General features: G+C 39.1%; 2 protein-coding genes across 5 annotated transcripts; both read left to right on the forward strand.

Annotated features, from left to right (window-relative positions):
* The first annotated feature begins 2,510 nt into the window (after positions 1-2,510).
* gda (guanine deaminase) lies at positions 2,511-13,079 on the forward strand. The gene is made up of 14 exons (XM_046035148.1): positions 2,511-2,949; positions 3,665-3,753; positions 4,165-4,336; positions 4,668-4,755; positions 8,914-9,019; positions 9,587-9,614; positions 9,730-9,837; positions 10,114-10,221; positions 10,328-10,425; positions 10,656-10,723; positions 11,156-11,302; positions 11,572-11,690; positions 11,802-11,829; positions 11,925-13,079. Exons 1-14 carry the CDS (start codon positions 2,821-2,823, stop codon positions 11,999-12,001), a joined length of 1,365 nt encoding a protein of 454 aa, XP_045891104.1. The 5' UTR covers positions 2,511-2,820; the 3' UTR covers positions 12,002-13,079.
* A 1,201-nt stretch (positions 13,080-14,280) lies between these two features.
* Positions 14,281-19,847, forward strand: si:ch211-214j8.12 (uncharacterized protein LOC100000539 homolog). Of its 4 annotated transcripts, none has more exons than XM_046036069.1 (5): positions 14,281-14,494; positions 15,137-15,399; positions 15,652-15,818; positions 16,216-17,435; positions 19,372-19,562. In XM_046036069.1, the coding sequence occupies exons 2-5, from the start codon at positions 15,153-15,155 to the stop codon at positions 19,418-19,420; spliced, it is 1,683 nt and encodes a 560-aa protein (XP_045892025.1). In that variant the 5' UTR covers positions 14,281-14,494; positions 15,137-15,152; the 3' UTR covers positions 19,421-19,562. The 4 variants fall into 4 exon arrangements, with proteins under 4 accessions (XP_045892025.1, XP_045892022.1, XP_045892024.1 ...); XM_046036066.1 differs by having other exon boundaries at positions 14,293-14,494; positions 19,184-19,847; XM_046036068.1 differs by having other exon boundaries at positions 14,293-14,422; positions 19,184-19,847.
* The last annotated feature ends 147 nt before the right edge of the window (positions 19,848-19,994 follow it).

Below are 19,994 nucleotides of genomic sequence, written 5' to 3' on the forward strand. Positions count from 1 at the left end.
GATGTCAGTTTCATTTAAATAACCTTTAGTACAAAAATAAGATTAATTAATTCATGTATATGTAATAAAAAAAACCTATACATTGTGTAAATCCATTTTAACTTCATTTATCCAAGATAACAATTAATTTCACTATAATTGACCAAATGGAGGCCTTGTGGTATTGGCAGCACTATAAGCAGAAGTACGGTGGAGGTTGTTTAAGTATAAGGGGAACCGATTCTAAAATATCAACTCTGTCAGGCACACTCATATTTCATATTTACACTCAACTGTTCCATTTTTGTTGAAGATGTTTTAGAGAACTGTTGATTTCAACTTTACGATACTTTTGGAGACTTCAGCTTGTGATGCTGTTGAATTATATTGTCTTAGAATAGAGGTCGACATTTTAAGTGTGTTGAAATATGTCAGAATATTGCTAGACTTTCTATCCTCTCTAGAATAAATAAATATGTAAATGCAGTAAAAATCTCAAAAACATTTTCCTTAGAATGACTCGTGGTTTGAGTAGGTTATCCTAAACACTTTAATTTCCACATATAAAACATACTGGAAAAACTCATTGGGGTAGTTCTGGTAGTGGTGCCATTCACATCCAAAACATTTAAAGTTCAATTAAAAAAGCTGTGACAGTTCTTAACATGATTATTCACTACTGTATAGCTGAGCAGTATCATATTACTATGTTTGTTTGCAACCGCACATCACACTTCAGACTGAAAAGCCTGCCGTTACAAAATAGTGCCTTGCTTGCACGCTGTGTTTCACATCTGTGTGTGTGTTGTCATTTGTCATGTGAGGTTGATAAATTTAAAAGGATGTGGCAATATTTCACTTTGCTTCCTCATTAGGACATTGGACATCATGCCATGGATGGATTAATCTCTAAGCTCATTTGAAGTATTTCTTATATAACTTTGTTCTGCTTATACTCTCAAAATTCATGCAAATACCTTGCTACACCTTGCAGAACTGCTGACTTTGCCATGCCACCGTATGTCTAGGAGTTTTTGTCCGCAATTAGCATAAAGTGTCAAAGTCAGGGTTCATCTTCATTATATGATACACTGTTGTGTGAGCTAGCCATCAAGAGTTTGGTTGTACAAATATATGTGTTTGGAAAGCTATGAAACCCTAAATGTTAATTGGATAGTGAGCTAAGACTATATAAAAAGAGAAATGATGGGGAAATGGGTGGTGCATCCTTTTCTGGCTGTAATTCATGGTTAGCACACAAAAACTCCTCTGTTGCATCACAATGTTTCAAGAAAAATAATTAATTTGTTAACTTCGAAAAGAAGGAAGTTTTTGATGCGTACGGGCAGAGACATTTCAGTGATTGTGATGGTTTTATAGCAACTACATTTTTTTTTACCCCATTACACTGTTATCATGATATTACTGATATCTTCTGCCCAGTTATTACCTTAAGATCTCTCTGCTCTATTACTACTGAATTACTAAAACGAAACCCTAATCTTAGCGATAACCACTCCCTTATTACCTTGTTTTTATGAAGATGTCAAAATACATTTAATATAAGGAACCATCTGAAACACCATGACAACCTATGCCAAACATGTACAAAGTACACTGAAAAAAGGAACCAGTAACCACCCAAGAAACTGACCAAGGGCTGTAAGTAAATTTGTATACCTTAGGCTTACTGGCATGCAACCTAAGCATTTAATTAAAAATTTCAGGAGGAAGTGTTAACATTATTTTTGTTTTACCCTTGTATGTTTGGATATAGACTGTCTGTGACTGCTGTCACTCTTGAAAGGCAGATGGTACAGAATGTCCTCTTTCAATGTATCTAAATATATCTATGCAGCTTACTACACCAAAATGCAGTTTGATTGCAGCGACCAGTGTTGAGTATGAGTTCAGTAACTGAACGATAATTTGTTACACACTTCAGAACTCACCGGTCCACTTGAACTTGTGTTAAGTCCGTGGGTCAAATGACACTATTAAAATATTTAACACGTTCTCCCTTGTCTTTACTGTATTGGCTGTGTGACAATAGGGGCCCTTAATGAATGTTCCACTCCTGAGTGCGCATTCTCCATAGAATACCTCATGAGAGATTTCCAAAAGTTAATTTAATGATATGTCTTGATCTGACAGGCAGACAGACACCCAGAATTAAGTACTAAGTGTTGTCTTCCAAGATGTTGGTAGTGATTAAAGACTGCCTAAAGACTGAATTGCACAAAAAGCGTTTAAAAACGGTATATCGTGACATATAGCCTACTACATTTGCGCAGAAAACGGACAGTCAAGTTCCGGGTTTTGTGTATCTGGCCTGATTTTCCAAAGAAACCGTGTGCGCTAGTAAGTTCTTTGCAGCTTACAAAGAAAAGCAATAGCCTATAGCGACTCTATAGTGACTCGTAGATATATTAGGCTATTACTAATTACTGTGATTAATTATTAAGTGATACAGTTAATCTGATTTACAGGACAGTAGATGTTAGTTAGATGACGTTTACAGTAAGGGCTGCGCCTAAATGATTCATGATCGGTACGTGACACCAGCAGTATAAAGCAAAACCGGAAACGTATTTCTTTTAGCAGACTCACTCAGCCTTTGCGACTCTGTGGCTAATATACTATAACAACTTGACCATCAGACAAACTCCAACACACACATAGACACACACCATATCTTCTCATTGGCCGCAGATTGTCTTTGACATCAGGTGCTGGCGCGTTGTGCGTAGTGGTGATCAGAGCTCCACGAGGACAAAACCCTGGTGCGTTGGTGCTGCCGCAGGCATCTCACTGCTCGACTGCGACAGACTTTGTGAAGGGATGGCGAACTCCAACAAACACACCGTCGAAATTGTCCACGTCTACCGGGGAACATTTATTCACTCGACCCAGCAAACAGCGCTGGAAGTCCTGGAAGATGCGCTCCTTGGAGTGGACACAGAGGGGAAGGTTTGTCGGATCTAAAATGTCTAAAACAGCTTTTGGTCTGGTTAAAACTTTTTATGGTTTGGAAAACAAATGCGCATATACAGTGACTGTAATCTATAATTTAATAAATAGGCCTATAGCCTATAGGCTATAACTTATTGTGGCTACTCCTAAACCTTGCGCACCGTTTGGTGTAAAAGACGTCTGAGTTTTCCAAACGGATAAAGTGTGTTGTAAAATGTGTTTCATAGCCTAAGCTGTTGCTGAGCAACTTTTGGCACACTATCAGCTCTCAGACACAAAAAACGTCCTGGCAGTTTAAAGTAGCCTTTTCAAATACAGCAAGTGGGATAATGAATAAAATTCACAACCATAATCTTCTGAAACACTGAAACCATCTGAAGAACCATGTAATCTCCCTAAAAAGTAAACAGAATATGTTAAGGAGATGGAGTGGGCCTAAGGATATATGCCTAGACGTATTACAAGGACTGTGGTGCTGTTTACAGAATCTCACACAAGAACATCTTGTGACATAGTCTAAGGGTTGTTGAATGGGCTATATTTGCTAAATGTATATGCTGAATATAGGTAGCTTGCTCCTAAGCGAAGTGTCTTAAAAATGCCTCTTCAAGCAATTATGTATTCAGCTCTCACAGCTTACTCTCTTGCAAGCACTCTTTTGTAATCATGTTTTCTTCCAGTAACTCTTAGCTGATTTTCATTCTGCCATCAGATTGCTTTCATCGGGAAAGGCACAGAACTTGATAGCCTGTCTCAGACCTTTGGATTCAGTCCATCTATAGTCAATACTCTGGCTCAACAGTAAGTAAAATATATTTAAAAATTACTAAATATATATAACTTTGCAATAATATTACATGGCTACATATTAAATTACTCCCCATGACCCTGTACACGGGATAATTGGTTGACAATGGACGGATGGATACTGTTTGCTGATGTTGGTTTGGCAGATGTGAACACAAAGTCTTCTTTGCATCCATCCATCGTCAAACGCTTATCCTGCATACAGGGTCTGGAGCCAATCCCAGCTGACATCGGGCGAAAGGCAGGGTCCACCCTGGACAGGTTGTCAGTTCTTATTTGCATCTGCAGTTATATTTATTAAACCACTGGAATGTAAAGCATGAGCATCATTGCATCAGTTCTTGTTCGGGAGATAAAAAACAGTAGTGTATGTTTGAACCATTTTTATTGCTTGCTGCACTACAGTGAGTTCTTCATGCCAGGAATGGTGGACACCCACATCCATGCACCACAGTACAGCTTTGCTGGCACGGCCCTGGACATGCCCTTAATGCAGTGGCTCAGTACTTACACATTTCCTGTGGAGTCACGTTTCTCAGACTTGGAGTTTGCCAACAAGGTCTACACTCAAGTAGTGGTGAGTTTGCTAGCATCGTTAAAAAAGTGGCCATCAAAATGTTTACAGTTGCTTTTTATCAGTCACACATTGTGCCTTGGGTGTTGAAGATGTGCAGCGAGCCAAAACTGAGCCTTGTGACACACTGTGTTTATGAGATTGTCTGTGGCATTGCAGTTTGCCCTTTTGGACCAATTGCAAAAGTGGAAAATTCAGTCAAGTCCTCTCTATTGTCAGACAGACTATGATTTGAGAAGGGTGTGAAAAATTCCATGGTTTAACAATATTTAGAAAAGAGAAAAATAATATGAATGTTGTCTCAATCCTGTAATAAGATCCCTGTGCTTTACAGAAAAGGACACTGAGAAACGGAACAACCACTGCATGTTACTTTGCTACTATACATACAGATGCCTCCCTCCTCTTGGGTCAGATTGCAAGTAAGCCATCCTATACTCAAACATAAACACACACACACACACACACACACACACACACACACACACACACATTTTGACCTAAGTGATTTTTATTTTTAAGCATTTGTCCTATTTGTTCCTCAGTGATTTCTTTCTGTAGTGTGGATTAGCAAGTTAGAAACCCAAGTGTGTCATGTTGTGAGACAATTAAAGTCGAATTCTGGCACTGTTGCATATTACTAGAAAAGTCTTGGTATTGGCCAAAATACTGTAAAATATCCAGCCCACATTTGGAGTTGAAGTTGGAGATTACTGAAGGCTATGCACCTAGTGATACATTTTAAGGCTATTGTTGGAAAGTTAATAACAAATTTGGAAAAATAAGCCATATAGCCATAGTGATGTGGTGCACTGTCATGTCTGACATTGTCAAGGTCGGCCATGTGCCCCGGCAGATAACAGATTTTTAGGATCCAGGATCAGACTAAATAGCATAAATAGGATCTGATGTTATTGCTACACTATCACTCACGGCAGTCATGGGTTTATCAAACAACAGTTGTATTAAGATTCAGGAATGATATTGAGGAAAAGTGTTTTGCTATAATGAAACTGAAACCATCAGTCATTTATTTTACGATTGTAAACATACCAAATTACTTTGGTTACATTTATAATATTTCTTTAAGACATTGACTGGTTCATCAGTTTATTTATGAATATATCTATATTATCATATAGATTGATATCGATTGATAGACTTCTTATTTTGAAGAATCCGCAAATACATTTCATTATAGAAATCAACAACATTATATTGAAGCATTACATGGTCTGAAGAATAGTAAAGCAATTTAAACAGTTTAAAAAATGTGTAAAGATTGAAATATTTTTCTTTAATGCCTTGGTTACTTGCTACGTGACACCCATATGTATCTAGTTGTGTCATGTATTATTCTGTCAGTATGTGTAGGCCTACTTTTGTTTTGGCTGAAGATTTTCGTATGAGATGAATAAGATTCAATAAAAAAACATTTGTATTGTCTTTCAGATAAGAGCATTTTTTAAATTTAACTCAATATAACCTTTAGGGTATGTTTTCAACCTGTGTATGGTGATGAAGAAATGTTAGTGTGGTTTCAGAATTTGAAAATCCTACATGTTTACGGGTGTTGTCACACGGAACTCATATCTGAAAGAAGGGTCCTCCATCGTGCAGCAAAGGGTGTTACACACCTTCAACAGGCCAGCATTGATGCTCACTCGGCATTTTAGGGTTTTCTAACCCACTACCCCTCCACCCTCACTGGTTTCAGATGGCACTCAACATGGCGGACCCTCCCCGTGAACATGCAAACGGAGGGAAAGTAGGTAGGGGGAGGGAGTAGCAAGTACTTTCGGAAAGCACTGAACAAAACAGGAAACAGGATAGACATTGAGCACAGAAAAAATGCAAAACAAAACATAATCCAGGACATGAATTAATAAACTAATGCAGAAATTATGAAACCCTAACCAGAAAACCAAAATCTTAACACACTAAATGAAGAACAACACAGCAAATAATAAAACTGAAAAGCACAACCCTGACAGATGTTTTCAGGCTCTACTGAATAGTTGCTGTTACTGGCATAGCAGCTGCTCAGAATGTGATGATAGATCTGTGTGCCTTGTTTGACTGTGGTGAAGAGTACAGTGCAAGACCTTAATCCATCAGATTAAGCCCAGTAATTGAAATGTGTAACTTTCATTACAGTTAATTGGACAGTGCTGGTCTTGACAGAATGGTCTTGCCTTCTCAACTTGTTCAGAAACAAACTTGTTCTCATTTTGTTCACCTTTTTGACTATCATCTTGGTGTCATGTTATGCAATACTGAACACACACACTCACATAAATGTGTAACGACACAGCCATATGCAGTGAACACTGGCTTTGGCAGCTTTACGCAGTCATTTTGTGCAATCAGGGGCACTGAACCTTCGCCTTTGTCCTGCTCTGAGCCCGCGGTTCCATTTTGTAGAAAATTTACCTTAAGCGTATGTGTGCATATGCATGTTGGAGTAGTTCCACACATATTTTTAAAATTCATGCTTCATTTCTTCTTGTTTGTGTTGAATTTATTACTTTATTTTTTTTGCAAAAGTAACATAAAGAACAAAAACTATAAATGCATACAAAATTCAATATGCAATATTTTCTCTTATAAGGTCCAAAGTTCAAGGTCCTGGGGAAATCCGATGTATGTGCACATGATCTGCCTGATTTGACTTGAAATGTTTGGTCACAGTAGCACAAAGCTCTCTTACAGTCCCTAAGTAACTGAACATGTACAGTATCTGTGACACTACACTTGTCAAGCAAAACTTATTACTATAATTCACATGCCCTCTCTCCCAACCACACATCACATTTTTATAAAGTTAAGTCGATTTGTAATTAATAAAAATATGACTAATCAACAATATTTATTAAAAAGTAAATGTCAACAAAATTACCAGTGGTAACATGCCACATTGGCCAAAACTACGTGGTGCACCCACTGTATGTTCTTACAAAAATCATCTGTCATCAGTACTTTCCCTTGTTCTTGTAGATTATTTACAATAAAGAATCTGCACACCCACACGGGTGATTTCAATGCACCTTTTTCATTTCAGGCATTCACTCATTTTGGCTTATCATAAAAGGAAAAGATGAAACAAATTTAGTTAACAATGGCTCTGTTGCATAAGTGTTCTAGTAAGCTATGCCAGTGAGCCAGCATGCACAATACCAGGATCCTGGGACTAGCTCACCTAAATGACATGCAGCCGTTTTTTATGTTGTATCAATGACACCTGTGCTTTTCCTGGTGTGAAATGCCAAAATGTCTGCTGTGAAAAAGCTCTTTTAGAACACCGCTTGGCTGAAGATGAGTTGAACTACGCTGGGAATAACATATTTACCGATAAGAACGATAAAGATGTAAGACCTGTAAGAACTAGCTCTGTGGCTGGAGGGATTTCAATCAAGCACAATCTGTGCATGCCCACACATTCACTAGGAGAGCTCTAATCGGCTACAATAAGTGAAACCCCTTGTGTGGGTTTACTTTGTGAAGAAAACCTTCAGCTGGGCCAGATCTCATCAGGTTCTCTCGCACACTGTTAAATATGGGCTGATATTTGTGTCAGTAGAATCTGAATTTGAATAATTCATATCTGAATTTGAATTGCTCAACTTGAAAATTTGCATTACATAACTTAATTTTAGGGCTGACCCTGCATAGTCGAAGATTCGATGCTTCAATGGGCAGAGCCGGATTCGACTGTCAATCTCACAGTCAAAGCTTCGCAGTGAAACGAGGATCATGCCCCGTGCTCACAACCGCCCTACTGAATTTAAATATCATATTTTGAATTTGTATTGTTTAATTTGAATAATGGTATTGAAAAACTGATTCTGAATAGTATAATTTGAAATTGAATTCATTTGTTTGAAATTAAATTCCAATAAACTTGAAACTGAATGTAATATTATGAAACTGAATCCATTTGCAACTGAAACTGTATTTCAGTCTCACTAAAATTTCAACTCTTTCTATACTTTCACCTTCAGTTCTCTCAATTCAAATTGCTTCTCTCATTTCAATTTCAATCCACAAGATTGTGTTTGAAGTTCAAAGTCACTTCAGGGTCCTTCAGGAAGAGCTATCGTGCAGATCAAGCCTGCATTCTTTCCAACAGCCAGCAGGGGGCAACTCCACTGCAAAAAGAAGCCCGGTTCCATTAGAAAGAATCAATTTAATGGCAAAATGAGCCTTATTCCCACCTGATTTATTACGTCAGTAAACACTTTACTTATGAGTTTATGATCTCAATCGTCAGTTTCAAGTCCTTTAACTTTTCCCATATCATGGTAAATACATTCATAAAGTGCATTGCATTGTATTTTCATGTTCAAAATATGATATATAAATACAGTTTTAATATGTTGCCCATTAGTAACAAACTTTGTGTTAGCACAAAACGCAGTTAACTGAGTGGGCTATAGTTTGCTGACAACATTTCATACATAAGCTAAGTACATGAAGTTTGCTTTTTGAAGAAAAAAAAGGGAATCTTCAAAATAAACGGACTCATCTGATTAATGTATATTGATATTCTTGCTACTCAGTCATCCTTCTTTTTCTCACAGATGTTTTTGGACAGCGTGCCTTGGTGGGCAAGGTGTGCATGGACCTGAACAATTCTGTGGCACATTACAAAGAGACCATTCAGGAGTCTCAAGATGAAACCCGTCGGTGGGTATCATGGGATACGGCAGATGTTTTCGAAGGCTTTATGAATGTTAAACAGCATCAAACAGGATATGAGGCTTATGCGTGCCCTTTCAAAATGTTTCAGCAGTTTATTCAACAGTATAATACTGGGGATTTTGTGTAAGAACAGGCTGATTATTTAAGAAAACATTCCCAGAGGCAATAACTTATTACAGTTACACTGAATTTATTATTATAATATTTGATAGAATATGTAATAGACAGCGACAGATAGCAACAGATGCATCCAAAGATAATAATTTTCACTTGTATTGACATGCCTTGACTTTTAAAATTCCCTTTTACTATTTAATACTCCCTATAGTTATTATCTATATATTTTTAAGTCATATTTGCCTTATGTACCATATGCCTCTGTCTTAGTCGATAAAATTATCAACATTACCAATTTATATGGAGACATTTACAACCACAATTCCCTCTAGATGTAACTTGTATAGAAATTTTATTTGTAATTGTAGTTGCATCTTCAAATTTGTAAAGATGGCTGCTGCAAATGAATTTCAATCATTGTTTTGTTCCCTCAAGGTTCATTGTACAGCTTTTGGACAAAAAGGTAAGATTATATAATTCACTAAATAGAACAATTCAAGGATGCACGAAAAAGTCAAGATTTTGAAGATTTTTAGATCCTCTGTTACTCCCCTGGCTCCTGTGTTTTTCCTCTGCAGTACCCTCTTGTGAAGCCAGTGGTGACTCCCCGCTTCGCTCTATCCTGCACAGGTGCTTTGCTAGGACAGCTGGGAGAAATCGCTAAGAATAACAATCTGCACATTCAGGTGAGCTCACTGTGGCAACCAAATCAGGCTATGCAGGGGATAGTTGCCATGTTGAGACTATTTAGTGTTGGCCCTTTGGGGTTTTTGAACAATGAAACAAATACACACATGCAACTTACAAAGGTAGAATCCCGACCAGGAATAACATCAAACAAATACTGTAGAATAGAATTTGTCGTGAGTTGATTTATTTTATACAGATTTATTTTGAAGGTTACACCACAGATTCTCTTAAAGTTACTTTTTAATGTCGGACATGTGTGCGTTTATTTTCAGAGTCATGTCAGTGAAAACCTTGAAGAAGTGCAGCTTGTGAAGGAGCTGTTTCCTGAGTCATCGTCTTACACGGACGTCTATCACAAACACAACCTTCTAACTAACAAGGTGAGGATATAGTCACACACGCAGGCAGATATTTTGTGGACAAATATAAATGCGGATAAAAATATCGACCATGTTTGAAATTATTCGTGACGATGCTGATTCACAGACGGTGATGGCCCATGGCTGCCACCTCAGTGATGAAGAATTGGCTTTGTTCAGAGAGACTGGAGCCTCTTTGTCTCACTGTCCCAATTCCAACATTTCGTAAGTTTTGGAGTTTCTTGAAGCTATACGTGACAGAATGCAATCAATATTTATACAACACAGATTTATAATAATAAAAATAGCCCTTAAGCAGTATATTATAACAGCATTGTAAGTGCCTTAATGCAAAGATTTGCAACAGAACTTTATTGATTCATGTGCTGAAATTAGGTGCAGGTTCATTGTATTTGTTACCTCTGTCTCTCATCTACATCTCTACATGTGTCCAGGTTGTTTAGTGGAATGTTGAACGTCCGCAACGTCCTGAAACACAAAGTGAAGTTGGGGCTGGGAACAGGTGGGAGCAGAGCAACTGTGTTGCCAGAGTACATTTGACAAACTTTGTAACACTATAAAGAATAAGTGAAATGACATTTGATGATTTGGAAACTTGAGCAGAGCCTGCTGCAGCAGTGAGACAGGTGCCAGGACATGTAGTTGTCTGGTTTTATAGCAGTCTGCCATTTTAGTGAGTACAGTCAGCAGAGACAGTGAGCTGGTCATATGACCACCAGCTGATCACTTTGTTTGAATTTTGCTGGTGTAAGTGTCCAAATTAAATTAAAAAAAGAACATCTGGTGTAATAGGTATTTTAATCTCGGGGCTCGAAGTAGCATAAATCAGAAAATTTTAAATGGACATACTGTTTTTTCATACCCATAATACATGTTTGTGAATAATTGTGCTTGTATCTGCATGCTTTGACTCTGTGTTTGTGGTGTGGATCAGATGTGGCAGGTGGCTACTCGGCCTCTATGCTGGATGCTGTGAGGAGAACACTGGACACGTCCAAAATCTTGAAAATCCAGGACAAAGAACAAGACACGCTCACCTTTGAGGAGGCATTCAGACTGGCCACACTGGGCGGCAGCCAAGGTAAGACACAAACTCAACTGTCACTCAAAAACAAGAGGTAGCCTTGTGCAGATAGTGTTCTGTCTCTTTATTAGTCATGTTCTCCACAGAACAGAACAATCATTTTTTTTGCTGAAATGTCTTTGCCGACTCTAAGTCATTCTGTATGAGAGCGCTGCAGCAGAGATTGATTCAAGTAGCTGTAGGAAGATGTTTTCAACAATGACTGATTGAAATTTCACAAGAGGGCAGATCATACACAGCTTTTTTATGATGTGTTTTGTCTGTAGCCTTGTCCCTGGATGAACAAATAGGGAACTTTGAAGTGGGCAAAGACTTTGATGCCCTGAGGGTGAATGTAGCTGCTCCTGGTGGACCCATCGACCTGACCCAGTGTGATGGACCAAAGGTTGGTAGCGGGGCACTGTCTTATTCTATTCGCACACATTTACTCACAAACTAATGAAAGCAGAAAATTTGATTTCAGTGTAATGCTAATTTATCATCACTTTAATTTCAGATTCTTTTGGAGAAGTTCTTGAATTTGGGTGAGTGTCAGTTTCAGTTAATTTCCCCAAATGTTTCTGACTTTGATGTGCCAATCACCATTTACTCAATGTTTGTCTCTGTTACTCTTTGACAGGTGATGATCGCAACATACTGGAGGTTTTTGTGGCCGGGAAGAAGGTGGTGCCCTTCACAGAGCCAACGCCACAATAAACGCCTAACACTCACGGCCTAAACCCTCTGGCAAAGTCAGCTTGAAGAGGATTTTAACTGCTTTGGTAGAGCTGAGCTTGAATTCAATCTGTCCTTTCTTTAATGGTAATTACTAGGTTTTAAAACAGGAATAAGAAGCTTCAGCGTAGCTTATTGCTTGACCTTTACAAAACATATTCATGTACCAGCACTTGCTGACTAACAAGGCATTTGTCATGTCCTCTTAGTTAAAGTACACAGTGTTGTAGACTTGTTTTTTTTTTACTTAAACAGCTTACTTCAACTAACAAATGATGAACTGATGCTGGCAGCTAGTGTGTTAACTGCAACATATTTTCCTTGCAAGACCATAAAGTAACTTTGTGCTGGTTACGTAAAGCTGCTCAGTGTAGCTGAAGTGCCTGACCTGAGAAAATACAGTGGCTTGATGATCCCATGTTCATGTTTGTTCTAGCTCATGCTAGAAAATGCTTTGTGATAAGAAGACTGGGACTGATTTGAGTTATTGTCATTCTGTTTTTATACTGCACACTCCACTCAGGTGTTTTGTGTGAAAAAAGGCTCTTGACTTAGTTTCAAGTTGACTCCTTTAGTTTATTTGTTTGTTTGTGTACATCAGATTGCAGCGCTCAGTGTGGTGAAACTAGGGACTCACGATACAAACTTAAAAGGTTGCGATTTCAGCGTTCTCTGTAGCCTACTTGTACATTTTATTTTAACATTTTGCAATGCCACTATTTGTCTGGTTTACCTCAAAATCCACATCCTGATCTGACTCAGTTAAAAGGGAAATTGCACTTAACCTGATGCCTTTTCAGAATCAGACTTACCTAGATTTGCTCAATTCAAATGTTTTATGACTGTGAATGTTGATTTTAAGGGACATCCTAATTAAATGTAGGTATGTATTTATATTGCTATAAAAACTCTCATGAATGTTGGAAAATAAAGGGAAATTAAATTGACCAATAAATTAGTAAATTAAAATATGTTTAAGAGAAGTTTACAAGTTTACAACATTTTATATGTTAAAGTCACACTTTGTACTCTAGCAGATTAAAATAAATAACACCATCAAGTCTGTCTTTTGTTTTTTTTTAAATGCAGTTTATATCTCATGCAGTTATTAAACAAGCAGCTACTTATGGATTAACAGACCAGTCTACAGCTTCTTTAACAGTTGGTCTTTACCGTCTGGGCCAGAGAGCAGAGAAGGTGAAATGGCAGAAGAGAGACATGAAGATGAGTCATGTTCTCCTGGCAGCAAGTCAAGGCCTCTCCCTCCCACTTCAAATAGACCACTGAAGCATGCGCACTGTGGAGAAGAAGTATTTCCACCAATCCCAGCCACTAGAGGTAGACACTGTAACTCATAGACGTCAGATATCTCATAGGCTACTTCCACTCATGCAAGGTGGGTTACATAAATTACAAAAAAAAAAAACCCCAAACATACTGTCGTACTTAACTTTGCAACTTTACTTGCAGCCAGTCAAAAAAACCAAACAATAACTAGGAAATGGGAGGTTTAAGGAGCCCCCCAACACATTTGCTCATATATCTTTGTCGCCCACTAGCTATCTTTATTTTTATCTTATCTTATAATTGTATGTGTAGGTAGGCAACATTGAATAGGCTATTCTCTGTCACTACAGATACTGTATGTTGTAATGGATACACAGTAGGTGCATTTGCAGGGTCAGCTTACGCCTCTCCATTTAAAATCGGAACTGTAAGAAGTTGGCACTTTCACGTATTCTTAAAATCAGAATTTCCATCTTCGATGTTATAATAAACAGGTATTTCCGAGTTAAAACAAGGCATTTTATGTTGAGATGTATGCGATTCTGTGTTGGCTCAGATGTGTCAATAATGACTTACGCGAAAGCGTTAGTTTTTGTTTTGATTAAAAAAACAAAACCAAAGCATAGACATATTTATATCAATTAATATAAGCAACCTTTAAGTTTTAGGGAACATAGATGTTTCTTCTTAGTTTTAAATGTTACATTGCCCATAATATTACAGCCTGCAAAATGGCATGTAAAAAAACTATTTAGCCTTTAAAGTAGTCTTAACTACCTGTTTAATGTGTATGTGAAAAGTTTTTGAAACTCCAGATCCGCCTTGAACATAGCTCCAATTCAGATACCTGAGAACTTATTCCCTAGGTGTTACCTTTCAGGGAGACATGTCCCCAAACTGTGTCCCACCGATGTAGCAGTCAAATTGTCAATTTGCATTGACTGGTTGATTTAGGTTTGAGACCACGGTTGGGGTCCAAGGCTGCACCTTGATTATTTGGCATCAGCAGGACCGGCACACCCTGAGAGAGATGTGCCTGAGAGACTAAGCTCAGGGCTGTAATATCAGGGAGCGGTACAGTCAGGAAGTGTTGCTGTGGATCGAGTAAGAGGAAATGTTAGGCTACACATTTATTTTGCTTCACACCCCAGCCTACTGTTTCATTGAACGTTAAAGCAATCTCAGCAGGTAGGTCTAAGGATATTAAGCTGTGCACATTGATTTATATCTATATTATATATATATTTATATATTTTCTTTCGGTCTATATCTCTCTACTCAGTTGTATTGACTTTATATGGCCATGAATAGTAGTGGGATCACACAGTCCACAGTGTCCCCCTGTGTCTCTTCTTAAATGTAAAAACATATATATTATTATATTATATTATATATATATATAACATATATAAACAGAGGGACAGGATTTATGTGAGGTCCTGTACAATTTAGACTCAGCACTATTGCATTTTTGATGAAGACTATGAGAGCTAATAGCATAACGTTATAACTGTCTACACCATGATTCCCAAACTTTCTGGCTTGTCTCCCTTTAAGACAAAGCAATGTCTACTTTTCACCCCTCATCACATATCTCAACATATAACTACTGGTTGTAACATACAGACTTTTGTAACCAGTTCAATTAAAACACCCCCCTCCCTTTTACTTTATCTCTATGAGTCTTAAGAGGTATGAATCAGCCAGTTATATGCAAGAAGGATTGCAAATTGTAGAAGACAAACTGAAAAAGTACATTTTTGGCATCAGAATCTTTTTCTCTTGTCTATCCTGTTAATCATCTCAATCAACATTAACGCTAAAAAACAGCCCCTGCTGTTCAGCAATGCCTCTTTTTCGGGCTGTGGGTAAATGTGGGGCGAAGGCTCAGCCCGGGCGAAGGAGGATGAGGAATACGGAGTGGATGGGGGGCTGCGGGAAGACAGATGAGGATGGCTGTGTCCTGTCCTTGACACGGCTGTGTCTGCTGAGCCTTGCTGACAACATGAAGGAAGTGTGGGTGAAAGACTATGCCGACAAGTACCTGGATCATTACTCCTTCAGACACATCATGGGGCCTTTCAACTTACTGCGTGAGTTTGTCGGGACTTAGTAACTGCAATACCCTGATTCACTGTATCAGCAAAATTCTTGATAAAAAAATGAAACTGAATATCTGCCTGTCATAGGAATTAATTTATTTACTGAGCCAGGGTTTCCATGTTTTTCTTAAGCTACTTCCTCATGTACTTTCACAAATGTGTTTTTTACAACTCCACTTTATCTACAGAGTATGTGATTTACAGAGTGAGCACTTCTAATCCTACTACAACATCTCCCCATAGCGGGTGAGCTGGTTGAGGAGCTGACTTTGCTGCTATGCACCAGAAAGCAGTTGTCCCGGGCAGCCCTCCACCTCCTACTGGTCCCCCAACTCCGTGGCCTGTCTCTGGAAAGGTGTTCTAGTCTGGTGTCCTCTGCTCTCTGTTTCTACATTGCTGCACGTTGCCAGGTCAGATGGAATCCACTGCTGATTGCATTTGCAAACCAGGGCTTTTGTATATCTTGTTACTGTTAAAAACTCAAAGTGCAATAATTGTAGAGATGGTGAAAAGTTATTAACGGTTGTATGTGTGAATATCCAAAACTATTAAGGTGTGTGTGGCCAACCTTTAAAAGCCTTAAAATATATAGTTTTTGTTTTTTCGTTGTCCGGGTTTATAATTTTGCAGAAAAAAAGTTTATATAAAAATAAAGTTACCAAAATAAAAAACTTGTACTGTAAACAGGATTGGTAGACACAATTTAAAAATCGGATCAGGATATTAAAAGTTGTTTTGTTCTTTTGATGTCTTATGTCCAAGCCTATACCTCCTTATTGTCCTTACATTTCCTCCTTTTTGTCTCAGGGTCTATGGAGTCTGGACCTATCTGGGGCCCAGCAGCTGCCTTCAAAGGCCCTGTCTGAAACGCTCTGCCGTCTACCTGCCCTGCGCTCGCTCTCCCTTGCTGGTACACCTTGTGACAGATGTGTAATCAGGACAATTGCCCATTGCTGTCCTTTGTTGCGCCATCTGGACGTATCCCGCTGTCATTTGCTTTCCCCTGCTGCACTACTTCCTCTTGGAGGTAGGACTTCAATTACATCCTCTGGCCCTCCGTCTAAGTCATCTTCTCGCTGCGCCTCTACATCCCAAGCTTTTGTTCCCCCTTCTTGCTCTGCACCCCTGTCTCCTCCCCCCCTGAGCAGTCTGCTGGCTCTGGATATTGGCTTTGGGGAACAAGAGGGAGACCGTGTGGCGGCAGCAGCCTACCTCCTCCTCTCCCTGCCCTGCCTAGAGAGAGTGGCCTTGGAGGGCCTAGCGCAGGCCTGCTATCTCATCCAGCACAGGGAGTTCGACCAGACAGAGGGGTTCACCGACAGAGAAGGAGCTCCCAGGCTGGTGGAGGTGTGGAAGGAGTGGAGGCGCAGGCAGAGCATGGACAGTTGGAGGAAAAAGAGAGAAGGAGCAGCAGCAGAGGACGAAGATGAGGAGAAGGAGGAGGAGAGGATTTTGTGGGAGGGGTGTCGCAGTGAGAGTGAGGAAGATGCAAGTATTGATGAAGGGCCAAGTGGCTCTCACAACCAAGCAGAAGAAAAAAGGAGTGGCATAGTTTCATCACAGTCGGGAGATGAACGCCTGATCCTGCGCCTAAAGGACGTCAAGTGCTTAACATGTGACTCTCTGGACAGTCTAAGTCATTTATGTCCAAACATCCACTTCATATCTGTGAATGTTGATGATTATGAAGATGCTAGAGGAAGAAGTCTAGGGTCTCTGTTAGCTGCAGGCCTCCAGACATGGTCAGGCCAGCTGCGGAGCTTCTCAATACACTACCCAGGCCCTCTGGTGGACCTCCTTCCTGCTTTGCAGGTTGCAGGCTCCTCCTTGATCTCCCTCACCCTGGAAGGGATGAAAACCAGCCCTCACACCCCTCTACTGGAGGTCATCAAGGCCTGTCCCAGACTCAGAGACCTGTTCATCTCTGCTGAGCCTCCCACCACGCCACAGGAAGAAGAAGACGATGAGGGTCAGCGGGATGATCTGGATCTTCCACGGTTGCCCAACCTCTGCTCTCTAACACTCAAGTAAGGCTACTATTGAGGTACACTAGGTAGTACATGAGGAACTATTGACCCTTGCTTAGGTGTCCACATCATAAATTGAATAACTGAGCTGTATGATGCGCTAATGGTGTTTCTCATAGATCTAATACATATCTTAGTCATTACAGTAAAATGAACATGGAAGCAATCAGAATAAACTTTTCTTCCTCCTGACTCAGCATCATAAAAGTATATCAAAGGAAAGAACCGCTAAAAACATGCAACTAGATGTGGTGACAGGAAGTGGAAGTAAGCACCCAGCCCAGCAGTCACAGCACTGCACTGTTAAATCGATTTTGAACAAAGCACATGATGAGTTGTTCAGTTTGCCACGTGTATTGACTTAGACCATTTAATTATATTGTTACACACTTAAGCAATAACCTGTGTAACCAGGCCTTAGTTTTGTCTCTAAGGGAGATTAGAGAAATTGATCACATAATTTCAGTCTGAATAAATTGCAAAAAATCAATTCTTAAAATATCAGTTCAGTTCAGTTCAATGTGCTTTATGGGCATGAATGTTTAAGTTAAAGCAGCAGTGCTGATCACGACACTTGACAAAGGTCACAGGCACCTGTCATCATCCAATCACAGATCCCTCTCACGCGCCTCATTATACGAATTAACGTTAAATTCAGATACTGTGGAAATTGACAAGTGAAGTCTCGTAGTGTATCACTGTCAAACAAGGACTCAGCTAGAACAGCACCGACTATCTTGTTAAGCTAAGTGATGCATTGTTTCATGACTCAAATGTTGTGAAGAAGATGCACTTGGTAAGAACAATGATCACAATGAATGTTTTAGGACCAAAGACCGTGGGATATCCTGAATTATCTATCCCTGACTGACGGTGAGACTGTGTTTTACTCTGTTGCCACCGGCGCCTCAAACAAGGGAAATTGTTTCCAATGTCCGTGAGATTTTTTTTTTTGTGTCTGATGAAGTTACTTGACTTTTATGAATATAGTGATGAACTGCAAATGGTATTCAAGTTCTGATTAACTGCCTGAAAAAGCATGAACTGGAAATAAAACACATCACAAGTAGCTATGTTCTTTTTAGTTTGTCATATGTACATGAAGGGGATAACCTTTTCTAACCTACAGTGCAAGAGTCACAAGTGTTTTGTATTAGACAAATGATAAAGGTAACAGGTAGTGGTTCAATTAAAGGGCCGTGTTAAATGTACCTGCTGTAAATAAACTATTATTAAACCTACCAAATATGTAATTAAGAGATTAGCTATCATTATGACAAATTGCTTAAAACAATATACTGTATATTCACAAAAAAACTATACCCGCACTTCTGCAGCAGGCCACTTTTTGTCCCTTTTTTCATAGCGACAAAGTTAGCAGCACTACCTGAAACTGCCCTAGCCAATTTAGCAGTTATAAATTACAACAATAAAAATAACCCGCTGTCCCTCAGGTTGTGACAGAAGGACACATACTTGTCGGCAAGGTTTGCCGTACTTCAAATATTCTGTAAGCACAACCCACTGCATCCAACTCAATCCTATTTACTAAAGTTCTTTAGTTGAGCTGAGCAAGTAATTGGCTGAAATGAGTATCCGGTACAGACAAGTCATTTTGTTGGTTGAGACAGAGACAGATAATTGTTTACTTGCTCATCCCTAGTCTTTAGGTGAAAACTACCTTGATTTCCTATTAAAGTAATCTTATTATTATTATTATCATCTTTGTGTCTCCTATTTGTCTAAAGATTCTCCTACGAGCACAGCCAAATGAAGCCTGTCATATCCTGGATGTCTTTGAAGAGGGTGCTCAAGTGTCTCCTGACCGGTTCTCCTTTACTGGAGAAGCTCTCACTCGTCTCCCTGCCGTGCCCTCTGAACTGCGTTTTAAAGGATGTGCTAGGCGTAGTGGACTCTGACCTGTATCTCTTTGCAGATTCCACAGACTTACCCCCCACGCCACTTGGACGGGTACAACACATTGAGCTGCAGCGGACAGATGTAAAGATGATGACAGTGAAAAGTATAATGCAACAGAGCAAAAGGCTCAAATATGTAGATGTGAGTTACTGCTGGCAAATCAGTCAGCTTGACTGGTTGGACTGCGAAACATACAGTAAAGTCCACATTGTCTGGTTGTGATAAAGAGACGGGCAGCGTCCAATACAGGAGCAACACTGCTGACAGTGGATAAATAAGGCTTTAATGATTCAAAAAATAAAAATATGCACATTTTTTCCTTTGCATTAAGATATCCGCTTGAATGACATCAACTCTAAAACTTGTTATTTACTAACTAAAACAATGATTGATTGCCCCAAAACATGGGGCTTATTCATACACTGTAGTGCCTTGAATGAATTAAAAAATGTATCTTCTGTATGGCATTTTAAATAAATCCTTTGACTATCATGTTTTTCTAAAGTAATGTTGAATTGAACAGACAACATGTGCATGACAACAATGTGCTGTATATTATGTCCTTTCAGTACACGATCAGTATAAATAATATAAGATTAATAAGAAATACATCTATAGACTCATTTTTTAGTTTTCAGT

Source organism: Micropterus dolomieu, linkage group LG21 (assembly GCF_021292245.1).
Source record: "Micropterus dolomieu isolate WLL.071019.BEF.003 ecotype Adirondacks linkage group LG21, ASM2129224v1, whole genome shotgun sequence".
Taxonomy (NCBI): Eukaryota; Metazoa; Chordata; class Actinopteri; order Centrarchiformes; family Centrarchidae; genus Micropterus; species Micropterus dolomieu.